This window comes from Botryllus schlosseri, chromosome 10, assembly GCF_051294905.1.
Source record: "Botryllus schlosseri isolate E-star chromosome 10, Bs_hap1, whole genome shotgun sequence".
NCBI classification, from domain to species: domain Eukaryota; kingdom Metazoa; phylum Chordata; class Ascidiacea; order Stolidobranchia; family Styelidae; genus Botryllus; species Botryllus schlosseri.
In genome coordinates, this window is record NC_137245.1 from 23,605,006 (window position 1) to 23,617,153 (window position 12,148).

The 12,148-nt window shown below is 41.1% G+C and overlaps 1 protein-coding gene and 1 long non-coding RNA gene across 2 annotated transcripts; both read right to left on the bottom strand.

Annotated features, from left to right (window-relative positions):
• Positions 1–1,674: 1,674 nt before the first annotated feature.
• Positions 1,675–12,148, bottom strand: LOC145448648 (organic cation/carnitine transporter 2-like). The gene is made up of 11 exons (XM_080327092.1): positions 11,051–12,148; positions 10,759–10,983; positions 10,584–10,684; positions 9,559–9,713; positions 9,315–9,486; positions 8,993–9,113; positions 8,810–8,928; positions 8,527–8,741; positions 8,113–8,295; positions 7,907–8,045; positions 1,675–2,693 (listed from the first exon to the last, which is right to left on the bottom strand). Exons 1-11 carry the CDS (start codon positions 11,324–11,326, stop codon positions 2,591–2,593), a joined length of 1,809 nt encoding a protein of 602 aa, XP_080183218.1. The 5' UTR covers positions 11,327–12,148; the 3' UTR covers positions 1,675–2,590.
• On the bottom strand, positions 6,930–7,900 carry LOC145448649 (uncharacterized). Its single transcript, XR_013917987.1, has 2 exons — positions 7,125–7,900; positions 6,930–7,054 (listed from the first exon to the last, which is right to left on the bottom strand). It is a non-coding gene; the product is annotated as an uncharacterized LOC145448649 (long non-coding RNA).

A 12,148-nucleotide genomic window follows, 5' to 3' on the forward strand; every position in this document is an offset into this window, starting at 1 on the left:
AGAACACGCATGTGATCGGGCAGGACCGCCCCAGCATTGAGCATTTGTTGTGATGATAAGGAGAAGCACGTGATCATACTCATACCTTGAAAGCTGTTGTTCTCAAGTTCTCAAGCTGTGGACATTCTTTATATGCATTGATTGATGGATAAACTGTCCAGGGTTGTAACCAAGTCACAAAGCTCCGAGTCACAAGTCAATTTCACTTTTATAGTTTTGACTCGAGTCAAGACGAGTCATTTCAATTCACCACCGAGTCAAGTCCGAGTCCAAGTCAGCGAGCAGAGGGTCGAGTCCGAGTCATGGAATTATGACTCGAGTCCGGGTCCAAGTCATCGTGTTGACTGCTCAGTTTCCAGTTAAAGTCTTGGTAAACCCACTTATTATAACTCTGTTTGGTGATATCGAACTGTTCGCATTTAAAATATACCAATTTTCCTCACTCTTAGCAGTTTCTGGTCGCATTTTCAAGTACCAGTACCAACAGACGAAATCCCAATAGTGTGTTGGCTTCGGAAATACAATGAAATGTCGGTCTTGGCCGTTTGGGTCTCGAGTCAACGACTTGGTTCGAGTCATGCGCATTGACTCGAGTCCAAGTCGAGTCAATACAAAGATTGACTCGAGTCGAGTCGAGTCGAGTCATTTCCGTATTTTGAAAAAATGATTCGAGTCAAGTAGAGTCATCAGAAAATCGTGACTCGAGTCGAGTCATGACTGGAGTCATTACAACCCTGATACTGACCCAGTATAATTCTACGTCTAGCGAAGCCTCGTTATTTGTTAAATAAGTACATTATGCCCATCTCCGTTGTTTAAATCCGAGATTCCTGAAAACTCTTATGCACGCTAATTTATCGTCGTTCAGGATGATATTGTCAAAAATACCCATCAAAAAGTCAGAAACCCTTCTAATTCGTACAACTAGATATCAATTATACTTGACCATTTTCCACGAATTATACCGCTTAGTAAGTTAATCCTGAAATAATTTATAGGGAGTATACGTTTCATAGAGACGAAAAATATTCCCACACAGAATCGGTCCTTATCACTTCAGCGACAAACGTATCGATATGGTGTAACGAATCGCGGGTTTTAACAAACCACATAAACTCCAAGTTCGTATGGTCTCTCGTGGAAGGTATAGTCTACAAGGGTTATCCACCTTTTTGAAACCAGAGCAACTTCTTGGGTACTGATATAACTCTTCCCGGGACTAGTTTAGTTGCGTTGCGGCACTGGGCGCCGAAGCGCCAATCTCCAAGTCGAGGCTCGGGAATATTAACCCTTTCGGATTCTGCACGGACGAAAAAGACGAGCAACGTCCCCCGATCGTTCTTTAGGATATAGTGACCAAATGTTAACTGTTGTTCACATGGAACCCTTCTCCCATTCGACCTTAAAAGCTTTAGTATGAATATTTGCTAATGCAAGGGCGAGTCCTCTGGACCTTACGGCGACCTGGCGCCGGCGGGCACCGCGTTGGTAACCCCCGAACCTACCGTAATGAATTCGGTATGCTCAAGATTTGGGTTGCATTAAAACATGGGGTGTTTTAAAACACTGTTTGAAGCATGTTTTAAACATTGTTTTAAACCAATGCCATTTCAAAAAATGTTTTATTTTTCAAAGTCTGTATAATTTTGTCATAATTGTGTAAATACTTTCGAAAAAAAATCACACACATGTAATATAAGCCTTGGGGCGACTTGCCACAGATACAGTCGGCGTATAGGATGTGTAATGGTTATAACCTCGAAATCATCAACGCTTCAACAGTTATATAGCACCTAGTATATAACTGGAACGGAATATATGTTCTGATGATGATGGCCGCCGACCGTAAAAATGCTGCATGATGATGCTTATCACTAATCTATACAGTTAATATGTGCACAAGACAGATGGTGGTTGCATGATAATTGAGCTCTATTTGTACTAGAAGTTGGAGGGTCCGCGGAGTCGGTGACGGTGCAAAGGGTGTCCGCGAAGACAAAAAAAGGTCGAGAACCACTGTTCTACAGTGTTTCGACTCGAATCTTTGGCATTAGCATTAACATTGTCAGCTGTGAAATTTTGTAGCATTTTTGGTGATGCTGGAAGGTTCTTGCAGCATGACTTGTTTGAAAATATAAGATGTGCTCTTACCCTGAAAATAGCATCCAGAAGTTGTCGTTGCATGCGGTTTCTTGTTTTCGTTTTGACTGAAGTGACAAAGGAGAATACTCTCTTCACGAACATTGGCCCATAACGAAGGTGAAACTCTGCGACAACACTGTTTAAAACTCTAAACAATCGTAATAACACTTTTTCAGTATCAATTTCCGAAAAACATTTATTAATATAGCCAGTTTGATAATATATGCCAACTGCTTCCAAAAGGAACCAAATATCGAGAATAAAAAGAGCCAAGGATCCAAACAAACTTTTTTGATCCAACTGCCTCTAAAAAGAGCCAAATTTGTGAAATTTGGCTCCAACAGAGCCAATCTGGCAACGCTGCTACCCATATAGCGGTATCTGGACAATATTCTAGACGCATAGCAATTGAGCGACATATTCCATGTCCTGTTGGCACCAAAATACATTAATCCAAAATCGATTCTTTTTCTTCTTCGGAGGAGGGAATCTTCTGTCGCGTATGAGATGTCGTCTTCGGAAATGATTTGAAAATGTACCACCGGTAGTATCTGAAATCATCATATACATCGAAATCTCCTTTGCGTGACGATCAATTTCTATAATATCATTTGACCTGAATCCTGGCCTTAACACAGGGGCGGGCAACATACGGCCCGCGGGCCGGATCCGGCCCGCGATGGGATTTTGTCCGGCCCGTGGACAGTTTTCCGTCTTACATGATAATGTGGCCAGCGGCCTCAGTCTGTCGAGATTCCCCAATACTTGCTTACTGCGTCAAATATTAGTGACTGTATGTTATTACGTGTAGGACTATGCGCAGCTTGCGAGGGTGGAGCTTACGCTCAAGTTCGATGAAGCGAGAAGACTTGCATTATCGGCATTTACCGGATATGCTCAGCCCTAATGTCGTTAGTGGTAATCATGGTGTTTGTCGATTACAATGGTTATTTGCACCAGGGCGATATTTCATATTTCTGATTCCGTAACCGCCGACTTGTAGCAAGGCACACTTCTAGGCTTTTGTAGGATCGCATATGTCAGGGGTCGCCAACTCAAAAACGGTTCGCAGGCCACTTTTCAAATTTCGTAGAGGCCGCGGGCCGCATGAATTCAATATCGAGATAAAATAGGCCACACAGTTGAACAACGACGTTATCTCGTCACCTACTCATTACTCAACCCCAATGAATTGATATCTTGGTAAATTTGGGGTACCGGGCTTATCAGACGCCTTGAAATCTTAATTAAGGATTCCACTCCACAATGTGTTGATTGATCAGAGAGAAGCAGAAATGGCGGCTTCATATTCATGACAATGCTGTTCTCAAATCCACATTGTCTTCGTCATTATCGGCGAGAAATGACTTTGACGTGACATTGCTCTCGGTAAAATACATTCATTAAATACGATTTTTTTTCTTTCTATAACTGGGTAAATGTGCGAATAATGTATCGATTCAGCAATCCGGCCCGCCAAGTACTTAATTTTCCTATATCCGGCCCGCCGACTGAAGAAGTTGCCCGCCCCTGTATAACAGATGTGAAATCTGATTTTCTGACCTGATGGTCATCTACCTCATGGTCATCACGGTGCTAAAAAAGTTTGTTTACTTGTCAATTTCAATTTCGAAATACCGCCGTTATTCAGGGCCATCATGAATGACCAGGGATATCCAGAACTCGGCGCCGAGAGTGTAAATTCGATAGTGACTCATCCTGTAGTTCTAGATATCCCTGATGAATGACGCACACGGCGCACTATGAAACCAGAATTTTACGACCTCCGTCCGACGTGTTCACCTTGAAAGAGGTAGCGTAGATAGCGTAGACGATGTTTCTCAAAGTGAAAAATGTTCGCTTTTGACCAGTGGTTCCCAAACTTTTCCGGTGTGAGGGCCAAATTTAAAATTTCAGAGTACGGTCGGGGCCGCACGAATACTACCGCCATGAAACGGACCCAAACAGTCACCATGGCTATTTCGGAGTAGTTTTATTGCCCTGGCGAGATTTCAAAACTGTACACTGTTTACCGCTACTTATCTGCTGCATTGGGTGTCCGTTGAGTGAATCAGCTTTTCTCGCCTAAACGCGCGAAGCGCGAGAAATTTCTTTAGTTTCATGACTGAATAGGTCAATATCATCGGGAATTGCATGTATTGCTATCAATTTTCATCCTGTCCCTGTTCACGTAATCTGATTTACCGGTAGAGCTGAGTGAGGTGTGTTTGAAAAGGTATAGGCCCCCTCAATAGTAATTAAACATCTCCGGGGGTATACCCGTTGGCAGGAACGTAACAGCACTTCGTAAGGACCCTGGGCTCCCATAGGGTGATAAACTGACCCCGCATCACGTTGTCCGATTTTGCCACGAAATTAAAGTTGTACTGTTTAGTGAGACAGCGCGACGCGCGAATATTTCGATATTTCATGATAAAATCGGTGAATAAGATCGGGAGTTGCATGGTTGTCCTCTTTGCCCACGTAATCAGATTTACCTGTAGAGCTGAGTGAGAGGTGTCTATGAAACTGCAGACCCCGTAAAATTAAACATCTTCGGGCGGACGGACCCCTAGGTGTGACTTCTTTACATGATGTTATTTTGTGACCTCCTGTCTGCTATATCAAAAAATGTAGAATTGCCCAAACCTACTAAACTGAAAGATCACACGATTTCAGATTGGTATTTCTTCACTGGCATATAATTTTCATTCCTGCGGGATGGTATTTGTCTTGTAAGGTTTAGATTGCCAAGACAAGGACATTCAGCGCCAGTCATTTAGGCGCCTATATGGACAATTAAACCTATCTGTATTTTGTATATATAACGAAGTTTTTGGTATTTCGAAGTTTTTGGTCAGCATAAAAGCAGGCCTTTACGGCCAAGGCTTTATCGCTGCCGATCGTTCTGACACACTTCTTGGAGTCACATGTTACATGGCCTAAAACTTTATATGTCTTTGTGCGTTGTGGTGCAGTCATGGCCAACGCTGATATGCCCATTTCAATAAATCTTGCGTATTTTTTTCTTGGGGAAGAGTACCCAATAATCAAGATATGTGACGAATTGAAATCGCGCAGGGAGCAAAAAGTTTTGAAAAAGTTGTATAAATTTTCAAAAAATACTCTATAATTTATGCTAATTCACGAAATAATTTGGGGCCCCCGTCGAGCTCGGCCACCCTCAATTGGGGGGTTTGGGGTGCGGCAGTTACGGCCCTGACTATAGGACTACCAATTATGCTGCTTTTAGCCGGCTAAGCAGTATGCATCTCGGCGTATTCAACCGTGAGTCACGTGTTGCACATCTAGTTATCATAAGGTTACCATACGTCCTCTTTTAAGATGATTTCTCCTCTTTTTTGATTTTTTCAAAGTGTCCTCGGAGAACGCCCAAATGTCTTCTTTTTTGAGGATTTTGGTTACATATAGGGCCAAATTCGACTGATATACATTAAGTCAGCACTGTAGGAACGCTACGGCGGTTATTTCGGGAGCTGGACCGGAAAGTTGACCATTTTTTTCAGTCAACCACCTGTTAATGTGAAAGGAAAACTGTATTTTCCGGGAGTTGAGCCTCTTTTTCTTTTTGAGTCAAGCGACCACGAAGTGGGAAAAATTTACTATTTTTTCAGTATTTTCCTCCGGTTTTGAAAGTTATCAATACCTATTTATATCCATAGCTATTGCTCGTTCAACTGGAAAGTTAGGGCACATTGCATTGAAACAGCAGTGACGTAACGTTAGCAGTCTATACTCACAACTTTCCTGCAATTCTATAATTAAAAACTACAGAGGCCAAGCCAAGCAAGAGTATTTTATAAATATAAATTTTATTTTTTGTCATAAATCGATTTCTTAATATATTTTTGGGGCCGCAAGAAGGCTATCTGGGGGCCGCGCTTGAGAATCACTGCTTTTGACCGTTGTTCGGCTATACTGCGGTCCAGAGTTGATCAATTGTAATTTGTAACTGAGCTGAATGTAAATAATTACATTTTTTCATGTAATTGTAATTGTAATTGAAGCATTTCTATTCTGTGTAATTGCAATTGTAATTGCAATTGTAATTGTAATTGTAATTTGATAAAAATTTTGCCTAATTACAATTTCAATTACATTGTTATGGAAACCTGACAATCACAACATAAAATATTCAATCAATCAATCATTTATTCGTCACACCAGTGAAAATCCGGTATACGAACCAGGATGACGACGAGGGGCCTCAAGGCCTTGAGGCCTTAGTACACAGTCGCCACCTGTCATAATTAGCCTATTTACATCGGTGTTCTATGCGTGCCGCGTTATAACTAGATAATTCAGACATGCTAAACTGTTTCCCATACTTCAGTATCAACAGAAAGCTTTGTGAATTAGAATATTGGCTAAACCAGTGGTTCTCAAACTGGGGGGCGTGAAAGCATCTGAAGGGGGCGCGAAGCTCCGGTAAACTGAAATTTTTTTTGGCGCTTGCCGCAATTCACCTCGATTTCATAGCTATTGCTCTGTGTATAGTTCGAATATCATATTGGAGAATTCTCTCATCAACAGTCATACCCTTCATACCATCAAACTATATGTAAGGATTGCTAACATTCTGGATTGATTGTGTGATATGATGATAAGTGGGGCACGAAATATTTCACTGTCATAAAGGGGGGCGTGTCTAAAAAAGTTAGAGAACCAGTGGGCTAAACTAAATCCTAATATTTCTAAAATGCAAGAACAGCAAATAAACTCTTCTTAAACCTGTGCTGAACCATTTCCTACACCACGGTCAAAGTTTTATTTTTAAATCTCTGACCAGTACCGAGGCTTGCTGCAACAATTGCAAAAAGAAATTCAAGTTTCCAACCAAGGCTTCATCAAACTTGATCACGCATTTGTTGAGATGTTATCCCAATCTTACCTCCAATCTTGGCCAAATTTACTGAGGCCAGAAATTTTCGCACCCAAATGTTCATCAAATGCAATCTAACAGTTTCCGAGCATGTGAAAATGTAAATGCGAACCAAAATGTTGTAATTCGTAGTTAACAGGAGGTTCTGTCCTTTTGCATCTATTCTAATTTTACACATCTTATCGGTATCATCCTTATCGCTGACGCCTTGCCAATTACACTTCATTATCCTCACTCAGCTCTGACGAGTAGCCTAATCGTTTGATTACACTTCATTGACTGTCCTGTAGCCTATTCGCTGTTAGTCGCTTAAACTTTTGGTTGTTAACAGTCGCTTGAAACATTTTTTGTGTTTGTAGTTTTCAGTACTCATGATTAGGAATAGTTCGAATACGTTCGAGTTTTTTTTTAATTAAAGGGTTCTACGTATCCTGAATGAAACATGAATTGTTTGAGATTCTTGCTAATTACATCGCTACGGTTGTCAAAGAACACCTCTCTACCGAATTAAATACATGTTTAACAGTAACTGTAATTGCAATTGTAATTAATTACATGTTTAGCAGTAATTGTAATTGTAATTGTAATTTGATATTTTTAACAATGAGTTATTGTAATTGTAATGTAATTGAAACATGCAAGGGAGTAATTGTAATTGTAATTGTAATTTAACTGAATTATTGTAATTCATCCAACTCTGCAGCGGTCATTTGCACCTAGCCCACTTTGATTCGGACTGACTGATTTTGACTTCGGTCAGACTTGATCTCTCCTCTTAACCTATTGAATCCAACTGCTCTGTATCACTTGGATTACACGATACGTATACGCCTAGGAACAAATACTTTCATTATTTTTTACCTTTTGTTTTTTCTCGCCTCTTCAACGGTATCGGGCATGGCAACACCGAGCGTTTCAGGAACATACATAACTCCAAGTAACCCGGAAATTATGGTTGCGGTTCCCATGAACACGTTCGGAGCGAAGTAATTGTACTTTCCTGCGAGTAGAGATATAGCGTTTCGTTGTCGAGAATATATGCTACACATCAATAATAAAGGACGTACTAGTATACATCAAATATGGGGTGCCACGTGATCCAATGCGCGCGACTGCGGAACAAATGCTGATGGCTGCACTTCTATGTAGTGTTGGAACTATTTCGGTTGACATCAAATACCAGGCGAAATAGACTGCGGAAATGGATGCCTTTCCCAATATTGCGAAAATGGTTGATATCAAAGGCAGTTCTGCAAAATAGGCATTGGAGATGCAAGCAAGATTAATCGCGGGTAGACTTTATACTAACACTCACATAAGGACGTTATTTTCATATCGCTAACCTATACCACTACATCAGCGAATATTCATCGAAATGCCATAATGCCAAACTTCACTTATGACATATGAAAGATATGAGTTTTATACAATCCGGGCGTTTATTTCCAAAGCCAAAGCGACACTTTGCGTTACATCCGTACCTGATGGTAGAAACGGCAGAGTAATGCATGAAATCCCGCAAATAATCATCAACAACAGGACTGTTCGTGGCATCCCAAAATACTTCATTAGCGGCAAAACAATTAGGTATGCCGGAGTCTCTGCCAAACCTCCAAATAAGCAATTGAGAAACCGGTCATTGCTGAAGTCTGTTGAGTAAAGCGTGAATGCGAAGTATACTGATGAAGTTATAAGCCTGTTATGAAAATACAGTTGCTAAATAACAGCGCGTCAGCCGGCATATAGGAATTTGTCGTAACCTACCACCCATACACAACTGTGCAAAATCTGGTAGCTATTCCACTTTTAAAAAGTACTCTGGCGGTCTCCATGGTACCTGTGGACGACGCATTTTCTTTACAGGTGACGCAATTGCGCGCATTCTGAAGAAAGTTTCAGGACAATAAGTAAAAAGTAAATGTGCACGAAAAAGTTATTGAGATATACTGTCAGCGCTTTTTGAAAGTGCGTCTCTCTGTCATTTTGTTTCGCGATCACACGAAGATATCTTATCGCGTCATCACTTCTTCCTTTCTGAGCCAACCAACGTGGCGACTCCGGAAAGAACCTTAAGAATTCATGACATCACACATTACCGCTCGCATCTCCGTGACATGGACGTAACCTATATATAACCAGGGAGTATATAAGACGTCATTCATTTTATTTGACACAATGATCGATTTTTGAAGTCCTGGCGTAACAATCTACATTTTATTTGCCCCAATATATATTTCTGTAAGCTACACTAGGCTATGTTGATGCTCACCAGCAGCAAGGAAAATACAGTAAAGCTGCGGCGGCGCTCATAACACCAAGAAAAATTCGCCAGTGTGGCAAAGCGTACGCAAACAAGGCGACGCTGCAGTATCCAGCAGTGTATCCGAAGAAAGATGAAATGGTGATGAAATTACGCCATCCATATCCCGTCACTTCAGTCACTGCAAGTACAAGTAGTCGTTATTATTATTGTCGCTTTAATACTAGTACAAACTGCATCGTCTGTGTATTACCGAGTACGAAACATAAAAGGTAATTCGTGAGCCCGAATACGCCAACCAAGGCGATCGAGATGCAGTACATAGTATAATTCCAAGACAGCGCGCAGATCGCTTGAGCCGTTATTTGCAGAACGCAGGAAATGATAAACATTGGTCTGCGACCGTACCTTGAATGCATTGTAATGTATGTACTTTGCATAAAAATATAATTAGTACCTAACTATCCGCGAACACGCGACCAGCAGTTACAAGTCCATTCTGCGAAAGGAAGTTGGTACAATACTCCCAAATTGTCTATTGCAAATGATAAGTTCAAGTATACGGCTGTGATGCAAGAAATCCCAGCAATAACCTGAGCTGATGATCATAGTCAGCGGCTCTGTTATTTTCGTTCGCCCAATGCCCATGATGCAATAGGCCTACGGAAGATACAATGCAGACTTAGACAACTTGATAATTCTTGTCTAATTTCACTAAATTAGAGCGAAATGCCAGTATGTTTGTTTGTTTCATTCACACACACACACACACACACACAGACACACACACACACACACACACACACACACACACACACACACACACACACACACACACACACAGACACACACACACACACACACGCACACACACACACACACACACACACACACACACACACACATCGTGGTTATGGGAATGCACTGTATATATTTCTCATTCACAGTTTCATTCAAATTCCAAGTTTTTGCGAATTCAGTAATTCTAATTTTAATCTAATTTGGAAATGACTATGTAGCTCTAATTCTAATTCTAATCTAATTCGGAAAAGTTGAAAATAGTCTAGTTGTCCAAGTCTGATACAATGAGATGTAACTAACAGAATGCAGGATGTCGAAGTGCACATGAAGGGTCAATATCTTAAATCGCTTTGTTTGGACGAGCCCCGTCAGTCAAACTTAACGCTAGCCGTTTCTGTTGCAATAAAAAGGTGGAGCAAAGCACGCTTGACGCATTACTCTTAATTACAGTCCCTATCAGAAATACATATACTTTACCAATCCCCCAATACTCCCGAAAATGGTGAGACAATCATTCCCACTTGGTACATAGAGACTGCGACAAGTGCTTTCCAATCGTCATCGCAAATCATGGAGAACTGTTATTGTTCAAAGATCATCGACAGTTGTATGCCCATACGAAAAGCAGAGGTTACCACATCAGCCGACTTACATCCATAACAGCAGTTTTTTCGGCACCTGACGAAACCCACGTTATTCCATTAATGTTACAATTTACAGCGGTGGAACTATTGTCGTTTTTGAAATATTGCGGCCATGCCAGTACTGGATATTCACTGTAATTTCTGTCGTAGATTTTGCATTGGCTCTTCACCCACATATTTTTGTCATTCAGCTCTAGAGGAATGATTGTCGAAACGATATCTTGAGTTGAAACCTGTGTTGTAACGTTACTGATCACTTGCTATATATATATGTCATTGCGACAGGAATTGTATACTCACATTTAGGTTTATAGATTTGTTGAAATATTCCGCCGGATAACTGCAGTGGTGATAAGGTTCATATTGGGAAAACAAAAAATGGATAGCAGCAAATGCGTTGGGAGCGGCGGCGACAAATGACAAAATCAGCATATACTTTTGAAACCGACCCCAACTACCTGCTGCCTCCAAAGCAACCTCAACATCCAAACCCTCTTCGATATCCATTTCGTTATTCAGTATAACTAACGCAAGAACCTGAATTGTCAGCCTCTCACGTGTTGCGAGTCCTTGCATTTATGTTTCTACCAATACGATTATACCTTGCGGCTATAGCGTAAAGCCGCAATAATCTTGGCTATCTCGAACCGATAAAACGTTTCCGCTTTCACTAACCAGTTGATGCATACGATTCCAGTTATGAACTTCGAAAACGGCGATCAGGATTAATAGACCTTTAATTAATAATAAAATTAATAAAACTGTTCAGCAGCGCGTGTGGCGAATTGTAACGATTTTACGAATTCAGCCGATATTGGTTTGCAGAACGGACACCAGGCTGGATAGTGTGTGGATAGTGTTCGTGTGTAAGTAAAGAATATACCTATAACACAGGGCGTTCCCAGACTGTGAGTAAAGGCAATGCAAAGGCCGCAAAGGATTATGATATAGCCTCACGGGCCGCAAAAGGGAAAACTCAATCGACGTAATACCCTGCCTTATTCGAAACGCTGGTTTTCCTCGCGCAATTCTTGATAATCTTTGCTTATCTAAGACTGTAAATACGATTTCCTCCTAGTAACGGATTTATGAATGCAGGCTACATAACATCAACATAGAAGTACATTATTCAATTGGTTATTGCTCCTCGTTATTGGGACAATGTCACATTCGATCTCGGTGGCCGACAGGCGCAAGCAGTAAGCCCTACCCTACAAGCATTAATCCGGGTCCAAGATCCACCCACACTGCCACGCACACTGTTCCACTCAAAGCTGCACGCGTGCGCGTGCTCAACTGCTGAAGCGGTATCGGCGCACAGAAAATTTAAGCCGCGCACAAGAAAAAAAAAATCAATATGAAATTAAAATAAAATCAGCGCATTTTAATTCATTCTGT